At 35.1% G+C, this 15,910-nt stretch overlaps 1 protein-coding gene across 1 annotated transcript in view; it reads left to right on the forward strand.

The window, feature by feature from the left end:
• BRINP2 (BMP/retinoic acid inducible neural specific 2) overlaps positions 1 to 15,910 on the forward strand; it is a 169,198-nt gene that overhangs the window by 120,341 nt on the left and 32,947 nt on the right. Inside the window, exon 4 of the mRNA XM_031936934.1 lies at positions 553 to 758. Within this exon, the coding sequence (XP_031792794.1) occupies positions 553 to 758 (206 nt within the window). The remainder of the gene's footprint in view (positions 1 to 552; positions 759 to 15,910) is intronic.

Here is a 15,910-nt window from a genome sequence, read left to right on the forward strand (position 1 = left end):
TGTCCAATTATATTAGATAACAGAGGTTAAGTACCTTACTCAAGTTAATAATTCATCTTAAGTACTATGGAAGATGGTGAGATAAAGGGAGAAAGAACATCCTTCTGGACTCAGGAGCAAGTTTTAGCTAAAATCAGTTTTGGCTGATATTTGTATAATCATCTTAAGGACCAGAGAAACTCCTGAACAAGGGAAATTGTCTTTAAATATAAAATTTCCATTTTGGGACAGGAGAAGGGGTGACAAGAAGGTACCTTTCTTGATAAATTTTTCTTCATTCAGGTTGTGTCTAAGTAACAACTCTACCTAACTGGGAGTGAGCTGCTAATTTCTGAAAGCCTAATGCCTCCTTAGCATCTTATTATCAGATTCCAATTTAGGAGTGATAGTAGATAATAACACAGGAATTTATCCAGTTCATATTGTCCTGAATAGAGAGCGGGGGGGGGGGGGGGGGGGGGGGGGGGGGGGGGGGGGTTAGTGTTTTTACAGATACCATGGAATAAAGAAGGGAAAGAAGGTCATACCATTAGGCTGTCTTTGTTTATGCAGGTGAAGAGTCATTGACCATTTTTGTGGACAAGAGGAAACTCAGCCGGAAAGCAGAAGCAAGCGAAGCTACTGGGGCTGGGAGAAGTGGGAACAATTCTGCTGTGTCTCTGGAGACCCTACACCAGCTGGCGGCCTCCTACTTCATTGACAGAGAAAGCACACTCCGCCGTCTCCATCACATCCAGATAGCAACAGCTGCCATTAAGGTAAATCTAGGGATGCAAAGTCCATTGGGGAAGAGGGAACCACAAGAAGAGGGGAATGGCCAATTTCTAAAGGATCTCCTAGCTTAAAGATTCCCAATCCCAACTCCAAAATGCTCTTTTAACCATGTAACTCCTTCAGTGGTTCTCAATTTCCTTTAAAAAAAAAAAATCCAAACTTTATCATTTAACATTCAAGGCTTTCTATACTTTGGGACTCTATTTATGTTAATCATATTTTTCTTTCCCATTATTAACTTAGCAATCATCATCAATACATAAACATTCCAACATGCTAAGAATAAAAAATAGATTATATACAAAACTATGAATACTTGTATAGTTTACTTTGGAAAGAATGTATTAAATTTAACAAGATAATAACAAAATTATCTCATTGGTTTCTATCCCCTTCTAAATTTCTCTTTGGTATATTTTTTATGTTTTATTGAAGGTTCTCCTTCCTGCCTTCCATTCTTTCATACATCTCTATCATTTTCCACTAACTCATGTTTCCTACTGTTTTTTTAATATAATCAAACAAAATGCATCAATCCAATGGCCATATTTAAAAATAAAAATTACATTATGTACTTATACTCTGCCAATCCTCAACCAATAGGCAGGATACATGCTTCATCATCAACCTTCTGACATCATGCTTGGTCACATTCTTCAGAGTTCTAAAGTCTTTTAAAATTGTTCTCATCTTATTGCAGTCACTATGCAAATTGTTCTCTCCTACTTCTTATTATTTTACTTCTGTCTATTCATTGAAGTCTTCTCAAAGTTCTCCAAATTCTTCATATATCATTTTTATACTGCAATATTTAATCTTATTTGTCATAGTTTTTTTTTAGTCTCCTGAACCTGTTCTACAGAATGTATTGCTATAAATATTTTTGTACATCCTCTTTGCAATATATGTCTAGCTGTGATTTTGATAGGTCAAAGTGTACAAATTCATCAAAAAGCATTTATTAAGCATCTATTATGTGGCAGGCTCTGTTGGGGGGAAAAAGTGAAATAGCTCCTTACTGCAAGGTTATAATCTAGCCAGAAAGAAAATACATCCGTAAAAAACATATGCAAAGTTGATATAAGATGATTGGGGGTGGGATAAATACACTTGCAGCTGAGGGAATTCAAAGAGATTTCACGTAGAAGATAACTTGAAGTGAACCTTGAAAGAAATTAGAGATTCTAAAGGAAGGATGAAAAAGGAATGGTTTCCAGGTATGGAGAACAGCCAGTATATAAAGTCATAGAGATGGGAAATAGTAGCCATGTTTAAGGAATATTAAGAAGTACTTTTGTGATGGGGAATAAGAATAATTTTAGTAAGATTGAAAAGGTAGATGGGTTTAAATATCAGAGGGTTTTAAATGCCAAATATAATTTTTTAATCTTTGTTCCTATAAATAATAGGAACTAATAAAGTTTATTTTTAAAAAGAGTGACCTGGTCTGACTTGCTTTAGTAAAATCACTTTGGCTTCTATGTGGAAGATGGAATAGAAGACTAAAAGTCTTAAGGCAATAGGACTAATGAGTAGGTTATTACAATAATCTAGGTTAGTGGTGCTCAGGTTCTCCAACAGTTTGGTGGTTGCTTGACTTCTTAAGAGAAGGGGATAGTTAATAGAGGTATTGTAGAGAAAGAAATGACACGTTTTTTTTTTTCCAATTCAATGCAGCAGACATTTATTATTATATACTATATTAAAATATATGTTATATATATCATATAATATATATTATAAATATTACAATTATTATTATAACACTGAATATAAAAAGACTACTAAATAGACCCAAGTTGGTGATCTACAGGTATCAACTTAAGTGAACTTAACCAACACTCCCCTTCAAACAACTTTGCAACAATACCTCAAATCAGTTCCAGAGGGGCCGAGTCAACAAAAAATGAGGGCAAGATATTTTTCCAGCTCAAGACAACGTAAGACGTCAGGAGGAAAGGTTTGTGATACTGAAGTGATGGTTGATCCAGAGCATTCTGTATACAGAGCTGCAGGCTTTGGAGGAGGCTGTAAAAGTGGCAACAGCAGCCTTAAAAAAATTCTTGAATTACAGATGGTAAGAGAATTAGATAGCTGGTCAAAACAGATTACAATGGACCCTTTGCTGGCATCGAGTTGGGGACCCTGTTGAAATTGTCAATATACAGTTTTGGGTTCAGTTCCAGGATGAAGATAAGCTATAGCATTTGTGGCCACAGGAAAGTGAAGTCTCCACTCACAGTTCTAAAGGGAAGATGAGTGTTTGTGGTTATTAGCAGGGGAGTACAGATCTGGTCTCAGTTCCAAGGCATAAAGAAGCAATAGTGCTTGTGATTACAAAATAGGAGGGGACCAGGTCACAATTCCAGGGCCGAGAATGGTACCAATATCTGTGACTTCAGGAAAACAAAGTCCCTAGAACATAGGTCAGAAGCTATGACTACACTTCTCCTTATGTCATACCACTAAAAATTTATGAACTCCCAAAGAAAATAGCAACATGAAAAAAAAAAAAAACAGGCTTAGAACAGTGTCCCCTCTACTCCAGAAGCAAGGTTCAATTTTGACATGAAGTTAAAAGTCAAGAAATGAAGTAGAAATTAGCAAATAAACAGAAAAAAAATCTATGACAAAAAGTTAATGTGGTGATAGGGAAGATTAAGACAGATGCTCAGAAGACAATGATGTCAAAAAACTACAAGCAAAACTCAAAGAAAAATCTGAACTGGACACAAGCTCCACAAAAATTTTTGACACTAGTTCTGAAAAAAATTTAAAAAATCAAATAACAGAAGTCAAGAAATGGGGGGGGGGAGGAGAAGAGGTGCAAGAAAATTTTGAAAAGAGAGTCAAAATCTTGGTAAAAGAGTTACCAAAATAATTACTAAAGAAAAATCAATGTAAAAACAGACTTGACCAAATGGTTAAGAAAAAAAAAGGCATAAAAATCTACTGAAGAAAAGAACTCCTTACAAAGCAGAATTGGCAAATGCAAAAAGAGGTACAAAAATTCACTGAAGATTAAAGCCAGTATTGACCAATTTGGAAAAAGGCACAATGTTCACTGAAGAAAATAATTCCTTAAAGTATTAGAATCGAAACCATGAGGCACCACCTCATATCTCTCAGATTGGCTAAGATGATAGGAAAAGATAGTGATAAATGTTGGAGAGAATAAAAGAAAACTGGGACACTAATGCATTGTTGATTTTGTGAAATAATCTAATCATTCTGGAGAGCAATTTGGAACTATGCTCAAAGGGCTATCAAACTGTACATACTCTTTGATCCAGCAGCATCATTACTGGGGCTATATCTCAAGAAAATCATAATGGAGGGAAAAGGATCCACATGTGCAAAAATGTTTGTAGCAGCTCTTTTTGTGGTGGCAAAGAATTGGCAAATGAGTAGTTACCCATCAAACAGGGAATAGTTGGATAAGTTATAGTATATGAAAGTAATGGAATATTATTTTTCTTTAAAAAATGACAAACAAGCTGATTTTAGAAAGACTTAGAAAGACTTACAGAAACTGATGTTGAGCAAAGCAAGCAGAGCTAGGAATACACTGTACATGGTAACAGCAAAATTGTACTTTGATCAAATATGACAGACTTGATTCTTCTCAATGTTTCAGTGAACCAAGGAAATGTTCCTTGTTTACAGATGGTAAGTAGTAAACTTACCTTGGATGGAAACTAGGATGGAAAATGCAATCTGCATCCAGAGAGTGAAATATAAAGACTGAATATAAATCAATACATGCTATGCTCACTTTTTCCCTTTTTCTTCTTTTTTTTTTCTTTTTTGGCTTTTCCCTTTTGTTCTGATTTTTTCTCTCCCAACATGATTCATAAAGAAATTATTTTTTAATGTGCATGTATACCCAGAAAATATAAAACAATTAAAAACAAAACAAAAGAAAATATTAAAATTGGACAGGTGGAAGTGGATGACTCCATAAGACATCAAGGTACAATAAAATAAATTTCTTTTTTAAAATATGGGAAAAAGATTCAAATTCATAACAATAAATGCTATTCCTCAATCAATAAATTAGTCAAAGGATATGAAGAGACAGTTTTCAAAAGCAAAAATCAAAGCTATTTATAGTCACATAAAAATACTCTAAATCAGTACTGATTAAATAAATTCATATTAAAACAACTCCAAGGTACCACCTCATACCTGTCTGATTTGCTAATATGACAATAAAGAAAAATGACAAATGTTGGAAGGGATGTAGAAAAATTACACAATTGGTAGAGTTGTGAACTGATCCACTTCATTCTGGAGAACAATTTGGAACTATTCCCTATAAGATTTCTTTTGACACAATAATAAACTACTTGATCTGTATCCCATAGAGATCAAAGAATAAGAAGAAGGATCTAGAGGTATAATATATTTGCAGTAGTTTTTTATGTGGTAACAAAGAAGCAGAAATTGAGGGGATGCCCATCAGTTAGGGAGTCCTGAAAAAATTGTAGTATGTGATTGTGATGGAATACTATTTTGCTATAAGAAATGATAAAGAGAATGATTTCATAAAAACCTGGAAATACTTATGTGGATTGATGCAAAGTGAAATAAATGAGCAGAACCAGGAGAACATTGTTTATAAATTGTGCAATTGTGAATAACTTAACTATTCTCATTGTTACAGTGATCCAAGACAATTCTGAAGGGCTTATGATGAAAAATGCAATCTGCCTTCAAAGAAAGAACTGTTGGATTCTGATTGCAGATTAAATTGATGATGACCACAGTATTTCTAATTGGAAATACCCAACCTCCTTATGATGATGTGGTCCTGGATATAAATGAATATACAAAGCTGGCAGTCAGCATAGAGATGATAATTAAAATCTTTTAAGTTGCTGAGGTCACTGAAAAAGAAGAGAAGACCACCCAGAATATAATATAGAGTAGGGTCAGTCCACAGTTATTTTGTAATGTGGCTAATGGATTAGGAAAAAAGACAGAGAATGAGCTGGATTTCGTGAAGTTGAACCAAGAGAAATCACTGTCTCTAAACCCCAAATTTATGGAATTTGGGGAGTGGTCAGCAAAGGCAAATACTACAGAGAGATCCAAAAGTTTGATGATTGAGAAACTCTGGAGAGCAAAGTTTCAATTGAGCAATGAAATCAAAACTCATATTGCAGAGGGTTGAGAAGTATGTGTGAGAAGAGGAAATAGAAGCAATGTGGGTAATGTTTACTAGGAATCTGGTTTTAGATGGAGGTGAGATGTAGGATATTAGTATGAGTGAAAGGTAGGATCTAGAGACAATTGTTTTTAAGCATTCAGAAGACTTGGGGATATTTGTAGGCAGCTGGGAAGCAAGAGGTAGATAGAAGAGAAAGATTAAATATTAAGGAGAAAAGGAATGATTGTGGAAAAATTTGATGGAACTAAATGGAAATAAAAGGAATGGCTTTTGCATTTCAATATAATAGAACACAAATTTCTTTTTTTTCAGATAAAGGAAATGATTAACTAAAAATAGAAAAACAACAATTTGAAAATTTCAAATAGTTTTTTTTGTTATCATTATTTTTACCAGGTATTAAGATGCTGAGAAAGTGAGAATTGGGAGATTGTGTTACATTGGAGCCTAGAGTGGTAGTTTTTTAATTCAAATAGGATCTTTCCCCTATTGGGTTCTATTTACTGGAACAAAGACAATAGTAATCTTCAGGAATCCTAAGTCTTCAATAGCAGTCTAGCTGTGATCCAAGACTAGGGGTTTGCCCAGCATGTCGTGCAGGATAGCAATATATTACATTCTCTGATAAGTGTTTGGAAATGTCCAATTCCTAGAATACTATAAAGAATAAAAGAAGGATGTATATTGACAACAATTATCAAATAACTATTCATTCCTCAAAAGGGATGAATAAGGCGGGGGGAACCCAAGAAAGACAGCAGCCACGATGAAAAAATTACCCTAAAGAGACTCACTGTCCCAATTATATTTCTCTTTCTATATTACTCTGTTCCCTAAATGTGGGAATTAGTAAAGATTCCATCATTTTACAATTTGGCATCTTTCTATTTTGCTGACCACTATTCTCTCTATATGAACTTCATTTCCTATCCAAATTGGGCGTCTTGACATTACCAAACATAGTTCAGTCTGGCTTTCTTCTTGTGAAATTCCCTTTCTTTTAATATCATCTCTTCCCATTTGTACATTTTAAAATCCTACCTATCCCACAAGGTGAAGCTTGAATGCATTAAGACTTTCCTGATCTGCCAGAAATCTGGTTTTTGTTTTTGTTTATATCTCTCCTGAAGCATGTATCATATGTGGTCTTATATTTATTTTTAATAGGATATCCCCAAAATCAAAAGTTCAAATCTGTGCTAAGACTTTTGGTATGCCCTATATGTTCTTTATTTTTATTATATATTAAATCCCTTGAAGTCAAAGACCATGTTGTATTTATCTTTGTATCCCCAACAGTCAGTATCAGGGTTTTTTGTGTACAGTAACTCCTCCTCAATAACTATTCATTAGACAAATAGATCAAGCTGAGCTTCTTGAATGAATAAATAAATCTAATCATTGAAGATATGTATTTTGCTGAGTCAAGGTATCACCTTACCAGAGAGATGTAGTAACTTATGAGTGGAAATGAAAGATTGTGTAGCACCTGACAAATGTATCCTTATAAATGGTCAATTGTTCACTTTCCCTGGCAAAAGGGTTGGGACTCATCTTTACTTTTCTTTGTATCTCCAGCACTTAGAACAGTATCTATCACAGAGTAGGCTCAATTAGAGGGGGAAGGACATACACACAGACACACACAGACACACACAGAAGGACATATAGAGAGTGAGAAAGAGAGAAAGAGAGAGAGAGAGAGAGAGAGAGAGAGAGAGAGAAAGAAAGTGTGTGTGTTACACACAGAGAGAAGCATAGACAGTTTTGGTATTCCTACTAAATTGGAAAAGATCATATCTATCATCAAAGGACTAAATTATATAAAGTTTGAGAAATTCATTAACAACCAGAAACCTGGTCATCAGATGATGGATTTTTGTGGGCCTTAATAATTCATTAGATAATCTACTAAAGCATGGAAGGGTTACAATTCAGCACTGGCATAAGAAGAGCAGTTACACTAATGAAATAAGTGATCATCAAAATACAATGGAAAAAAGTACTGACAGCGAAGTCAGAAGATCTGGGTTCAAAACCCTACTTTATTTTTTTCCCCCCACAAGATAAATAATTATATATATATATATATATATATATATATATATATATATATATACACACACACACACACACACACACACACACACACATATATTTGTATATATTTGTTCCTCTTTCCTGTTGTTCTTTATTCTCCAACTGCTGTAATTCAGTTCTCAACACTGCTTCATTGTTCTGCATAGTCATCCATCCCATAGCTCACTTCTTGCAGTTCTTCCAGATGATGGCACTTGTCATCCTATCCAGGGAACTAACTCTTTTACTCTGATGTCTCAAAAATAGCCTTCTCACCCTGAGGGTTTTCTCTGAAGGCTGTGGAAATATTCACTTCTTATACTCCTCTACATTCTATTCAAGGTCACACATGACCAATTCATCCCATTTACTTTCTCTCTCCCAAGGCATCCAGATATTTTACATTCTTATCAATACCTTCCACTGAGTCTTAAGACTCAAAGAACCACCCTACCCTTCCTTTTAAAAAATTCCCAATCTTCCAGCATTCCTCTATATATGTTGTTACTCCAGAGATCTTAGTGAAAAAATGACCTAAAGGGAAAGGTAGAACCAGCTGCTCAAAATAAAATGGATAGTGTTGGAAGCTTTCCATGTAATCTTGGACAAGTCACTTTATGCCAGTGAGCCTCTTTCTTTTATGTATAAAATGATAGGCATTGGACTAAATGATTATTTTGATTTTACATCGTTGATTTTGAGATCCTTTCACACATAGGAAAGAAAAATATGAACCCAAAGGATGGCTTACAGATCTGATTCAATTTTGAGGCTGATTCTATCTTTCATACACCATTTCTTCAAAAGAAGGGCACCTTGGATAGGGGAGTGATCTTCCCAAGTCCATATAGAAGCTAAAATTCAACAAAAGTCTATGGATTTGTTACAGAGATTTTGTTTCATAGAGTCATATAATCTATAAATTGGGAAGAACTTGGGAAGTCTTTGGAACCATCGCATAATTTGACAGATGAGGAATCTGAGATCCAAAGAAGAAATTCGTTTATCCAAGGTTATAAAACTAGACTTTGGAATAAAAGCATTATACTAATTTTCCCACTACAATTGGTGTGTGGACAAGTTTGACCTACAGGTTTAACTTTTGTCTATGTTCACAAATCTCTAGCTATCAACTAGCTAATGCTTCAGAATTTCCCACTTGACCTTGTATCACAGTCTGCTATTTTGAATGCCTCTGAAAATATCACCTTACCCCAATCCCTGCTAATGTCTACTATTTTCCTGACGTTGCTTAACACTTGTCTTCTCTCTCAATTGAAAACACCAGAGAGAGCTTTCTAGCTGTACTGACTTAGAGATATTCTTTGGAGAGAGGATGCCAGTGTGGAGTCTGCAAACCTTCCTCACTCCATAAAGGAAAGGCCAGAGGAAGATAATTTCTGCTTTTTCTCTTGCCTCTCTGAACAAGTGTAAGTTGACTTGCTCATTTTCCTTCATCTCCTTTCTTTAGCAGTATTTTTAGAATACTGTGTAGTATCATTGTGTAGTTCATAAACATGGAAGGACTGAGAAGGGAGGTAGAAGAGGGTCTCTTCCCTACCTGTAGAATATTTTCTGTTCAGTCAGCTGCTTATATGGAGGAGGGAGGCAGGAGAAAGATAACAGGGAATTTAAGATCTACCCGAGCTGATAAAAGAACTGCCTTAAATCTTATTTGCAAGCAGGATGATATTCCCTCTTTTCCCCAGAGTGTCCTTAAAAATGACCTGTTTGAAACCTTAGTTACAGCAGAGGTAAGATTCAATTTGTGCTTGTTTTAGCACACCCACTTTCACCCAGGCAGCTGTCCTCAGCCCTAACGTTCGCAATTAGAAACCCATTTCTCTCTCTGGCTTTTGCTTTGACGGGGGCATTCTAGGAAGGGAGAAGAGAGGGGAATGTTTTGGGGGAAGGGCAGAGAAGAGGAAGGCAGGGTGGTTGGAGAGAGATTTTGCAGGCTCCTGTTATTTATGGAAAATTGGACATGCTAATGAAGGCGAGATTCATCTGGGCTTTCAGAAGGCAGGAAGGCAGGACTCTTTCTGTCAACAGACCAATTAGCACACAATTATTTTCCCTTCCTGAAAACCTATCGGAGGTTCTCATGGAGTGTGTGGGATTGTGCTGCTGCAGACACTCTTTACCTCTTTATCCACAGCCTCTTTCTTCCATTGCTTTTGCAGAAAAAGACAGACTCTGCTCTTTGTCCCCTGACCACCCAGCTCTCCCCAAAAGTCTAATCTCTGATCACACGCCAGGTTCAAGGTCAGCTCACTTATGTAAGCTTGAGTTTGAAGAGTGACTAACACGGGGACACTCTCTGCTTTCTTCTTACTTTGTACAGCCTTATTACCTTGCTTTAATGGGGCCACCAGTGGATTCCCCTACAGTCGTTTCCCATTCCCCTTACCTGCCCTATCCTGTCAGATGCCCCATGCTGGGACAGATCGTATGATCTAGGACTTCTAAGCTGGGGTTGAAGCAGCCGGCTCATTTCTCCATGGAGCATAGTCTCTGATGAGGTGAGAAATTGAAAGATCTGATGGCTTGGGACCCAGTAATGGATTAATGGGCTTCCCACTCACCCCCAGGGCCCTGATTCAGAGCCTGCCAAATGCAAACTGAATGGAAGGGGTCATATTCAGGTTTTCTCCCACATTCTCCACTAAATTCCTATACTACATAAAACAATGTGACCTTAAATGTCCCTATACTTTGTATAATACTTTAGTATTATACAAGTACTTTGGAAATAGATTTGCCACATGATTTCAGACACATGAAATGCTTTTTTTCATAGTAATCCTATAGGTAGGTAGTGCAAGTATCATAGTACCTATCTCCATTTTATGGCAGAGTAGACTGGGTTCCAAAGCTGGGATCCAAATCCAGATTGTCTGACTCTGAATCCAGTGTTCTTAGCATTAAACCTTTCAATAAAGATTATCTAGTTAATGTTTCATCTTCTACTTAAAACTTAAAGAAAGTTGGATACGAAGTCCAGATCAGTGTGAAAAGAACTCTGAATGTGACAAGAAGCTATCATTACTAGCAAATTTCTTCCATAGGAAAATTTTAATCTAATAAACCCTGAATTCCTGTCCTATCTTAGGTGATATCATTTGATATTTGCTACCACTCAGCCCTGGTACTTGGTTTTCCAGGCACTCAGATCCAATTCCATAATTATTCTTGAACTAGAGGGCCAATAGACATCTTAAACTTAATATGACCAAAGCAGAACTCATTATCGTTACTCCTAAATCTTCCCCCTCTCTTACATTCTCTATAACTGTAGAGAATAAGTCTTGAAGTCCCTCACGTTCTTCCTGGATTTCTTGGTATTTCTCACCCCCTAGATCCAAACTGTTGCCAAGATTAATCAATCTTACTTTGGTAATATATCTTGAAGATACTTTCTTTTTTTCCCTCACATTTTCACCATTCTAGGGCAGGTTTTCATCATCTCAAATCTGTATTAGTACAATAGCCTGTTATTATATTGGACTTGCTAATGAAAGCAAGATTCATCTGGGCTTTCAGAAGGCAGGATTCTCTCTGAACAAACCAAATTAGCCACAATTATTTTCCCTTCTGGACAGCCTATCAGAGGTTCTCTTTGAGTGTATAGATTTGTCTAAATATAAATAAATACATAATTTGTTTGCTATCTCCCCTTATTAGATTGTAAGCTCCTGGAGGACAGGATTTTTATTTGTTTGCTTGATTTTTTTTTTTTTTTGGTATTCCCAGCACTTATCACAAGGCTAAACATACAGTAGGCATTTAAAAATATCACTTGCTTGATTAGTCTCTTTCTTTAGATATAACTTGTCCAAACATAGAGGAAGAGTGAAATAAAACTTAAAATGAAACAATGCTTGTTATCATACCCTTATATTATGGAAACAACCTTTACATATAAAAAGACTATATAAAAAGGGATAGGGGAAGAAAAAGTGTACTTATATATATTCAGGGTATAAGAAAGTTGAATCTTAAGAGCTAATTGTTAAATTTTAAGTTTGAGCATTGACACCTAAGAAATTGGCAAAACGTGCAAATCGGGGTAGATTTAATACAAAATTTAATGCATGAGTTAATGCAAATTGATTAATGTTTTTAAAATGTTTTAAATTTTAGATTTTAAAAACTATGGAGAAAATCTTAATAATGTAAATTTAATTTAAAAGTATATCCTACATATGCCCAACTGATCTCAGATCTGTTGGTAAAACATTTGCCAATACATCCTGTTGCCTCAATTTAGATGGTTATATTCCTGTAAGGATATTAAGAAACAAAAAGTATAATAGTATATTTGGATTAATATCAGTAGAAGAAGGGACAAAAGTGATTTTGTCATTTAGAAAGACCAACTAGACAGAACTGTCCAGAAATGAGAAATAGAAACATCACAAATCTGGTACCAGGGGCAAGGTAGAGTAGACACCTACTGGAGATCTCTTCTGCCATAAGCTAACAGATAATGATTTCTTGGCATGCCTTAATGATAATTCCATCCTTCAAAAGGTGGGAAAACCAAAGAGGATATTCTCTTCTGGATAAGATTCTCACTAATAGGAAGGAACTGGTTCCTGGGGTGAGAGTGATGGGGACCCTAGGAGGAAAAAATGACTTTCTTCTTGAATTTGTGATAGTAGGGAGGAAATCTGGGCAAATCTGAAATGTACCTTAGATGTTAGAAAGCATATTCAAAGAATTCAGAAAGAAGGTAGGTAGGGATCTGTGAACTGAAATACTACATGAGGAGTCAGCCCAGGAAAGATGGGAAGTGCTGAAGAATAAAATTCTGAAAACAAAGGGGAATAATTCCAATGAGTTCATACTACCAGAATTCTCTGAAATTGTCTGTTTTGTCATTTCATCTGGTTCACTGATATTCTGTTATGCCAATATATTACAATCTTTTTAGCCATTCTCCAGTTTTTTAAGAGGCAAAATAAACTACTCCCTTAGATTCAATTCTTTTTTCAAATCCCTCAGCTTTCTTCAGTTAAGGAAGATTAGTTTGTTTGTGGACTATTTTTTTCACTAGCATTATCCTCCAATTAGCCCACACTACTATCCCATCCTGACTTGTTTCATTGATAAGTTTGATATATTTTAACACTAAGTCACAGTGTGTTTGTGAGACAGAGAGAGAAAAAGACAGAGATACACAGAGACAGTCACAGACAAAAAGAGACAGAGACAGAGATACACAGAAACAGAGACAAAGAGACAGAGAGAGGCAGAGAGAGATACACAGAGAAAGAGGCAGACACAGAGAAACAGAGTCAGAGAGACAGAGAGAGGGAGGGAGAAAGGGAAGGGGAAAGAAACAGAGAGGTAGAGACAGATAGAGAAAATGAAAATTCAATTCTGCTTTATCTCCTTTGTCTAGAGTCCATTATATAGAGGATAGGATCCTGGACCTGAAGTCAAGAATATTTTAATTGAAATCTGGTCTCAAACATTTACTAGTTATATGATCCCAGATAAGTCACTTGACCTCTGTTTGCCTCAGTTTCCTCAGTTGTTAAATGAGAATATTAATTGTGTCTACTTCCCAGAGTTATTGTGAGGATCAAATGAGATAATTATTGTAATGATACTGACATGCTTGGTATATAGCACATGCTTAATAAATGTTTGTTTTCTTCCTTAAAGTCAGGTTCATCTCTCACATAGTCCCCATAGTCCTCCAATGTTTGTGTGTGTGTGTGTATGTATGTGTCTATTTCACATGCAGGCCAATTATGAGAATTACCCATTTTATGCCTTCTTTCTATACTAGTATAGTCCTCCAGTCCTCAGAAGAGAACAATTCCTACTTCCTTTTCCCTCCTGAATCAGTACTAGGTGGTTGTTTTTGTTTTTGAAACTTCCTCAATGTCCTTTTAAGCCATAAAGGTTCTGAAAAGACATTTATTTCTTCTCCCTCTATTACAAAATTAAAATATATCTTGAGTTGAATCCCCTCAATAAGCATTTATGAAATATTTTTTCTATATGTCAGGAGCTATGTTAAGTCCTGAAGAAATAAAGAAAGGAAAAAAAATAATAATTCCCTACTACTCTCTCTCTCTTTTTTTTTTTTTTTTGGATCATTTCTTTTTTTTTTTAAATTTTATTTATGTATTTATTTTTTAATAGCCTTTTATTTACAGGATATATGCATGTGTAACTTTACAGCATTAACAATTGCCAAACCTCTTGTTCTAATTTTTCACCTCTTACCGCCCCACCCCTCCCTAGATGGAGGATGACCAGAATGAAATATATTAAAATAAATTGATACCCAATAAGTATAATGACCAAAAATTTATTTGTGTACAAAAAATCAGACTTGAAAATTGACAATTTTGTGAAGGAAATAAAATGGGTGGGTAAAATATAGGGATTGGGAATTCAATTTGGGTTTTTAGTCATCTCCAGAGTTCTTTTTCTGGATATGGTTAGTTCATTCTTCCTTTGGAAATATTTGGGATCTTGCTGAGGATGGCCGTCCATCAGAGTGGTCATCATATAGTATTGTTGTTAAGTATATAATGATCTCCTGGTCCGCTCATTTCCTCAGATCAGTTTTAAGTCTCCATTTCTGAAATCATCCTGTTTATTTCAAGAACAGTAATATTCCATAATATTATATACTTAAATTTATTCACCATTCTCCCAACTGATGGAATCCATTCATTTCCAGTTTTTACCACTCAAAAGGGCTGCCACAAACATTCGGCACATAAGGTCCCTTTCCTTTCTTTATAATCTCTTTGGATATAATCCAGTAGTAACACTTGGATCAAAGGGTATGCAGTTTGATAACTTTTACAAGTTCCAAACATTTCCAAAATGGTTGGATTGTTCACAACCCACCAACAATGATCAATGTCCCGTTTTCCCATCCCCTCCAACAATCATTTATTTTTTCCGTATTTTAGAATCTGAAGGTGTGTAGTGGTTAAAGTTGTCTTAATTTGCATTTTTGATTTAATGACTTGGAGCATCTTTTCATATGACTAGAAATAGTTTCAATTTCTTCATCTAAAATTGTCTGTTCATATCCTTTGACCTTTTTCAATTGGAGAATGGCGATTTTTAAAATTAGAGTTAATTTCATATATTTTAAATGAGGCCTTTATCAGAACCTTTGACTGTAAAAAATATTTTCCCAGTTTATTACTTCCTTCTAATCTTTCTGATTAGTTTTGTTTGTACAAAACTTTTCATTTTGGTATAATGAAATTTTCTATTTTGTGATCAGTAATGATCTCTAGTTCTCTTTGGTCATAAAGACCTTCCCTTCCCAAGGTCTGAGGTAAACTATCCTGTGTTCCTCTAATTTATTAATAATTTCTTCTTTATCTGGTCTGAACCCATTTGTTATCTTTTGGTGTACGGGTTAAAGGGATCAATGCCTAGTTTCGCCATATTAGTTTCCAATTTTCCCAGAATTTTTTATAAAAGTAAGTTCTTATCCCAAAAGTGATCTTTGGGTTTTCAAAGACAAGTTTTATATTTTTGATGTTTTATCCCTTGAACCAATTATTCCACTGATCCTAATCTTTCTTACCAATAAAAAGTTTTGGTAATGCTGCTCTATAATATAATTTAGATCTGGTACAGCTTTTACCTTCATTTGATTTTTTTTTCATTAATTTTAAATTCTTACCTTTTTTTTTTCCATATAACTTTGTTGTTATTTTTTCTAGGTCATTAAAATAGTTTTTGGGAGTCTGATTGGAAGGCTAAATAAAAAATTATTTGGTAATATTGTATCTTTATTATATTTGTGCCCTATCCAAGAGCATTTAATATTTTCAATTTTAGATAGACTTAATTTGTGTGAAAAGTTCTGTAATTTTTGCCATAAAGTTTCTG

Source organism: Sarcophilus harrisii, chromosome 4, assembly GCF_902635505.1.
Source record: "Sarcophilus harrisii chromosome 4, mSarHar1.11, whole genome shotgun sequence".
NCBI classification, from domain to species: Eukaryota; Metazoa; Chordata; class Mammalia; order Dasyuromorphia; family Dasyuridae; genus Sarcophilus; species Sarcophilus harrisii.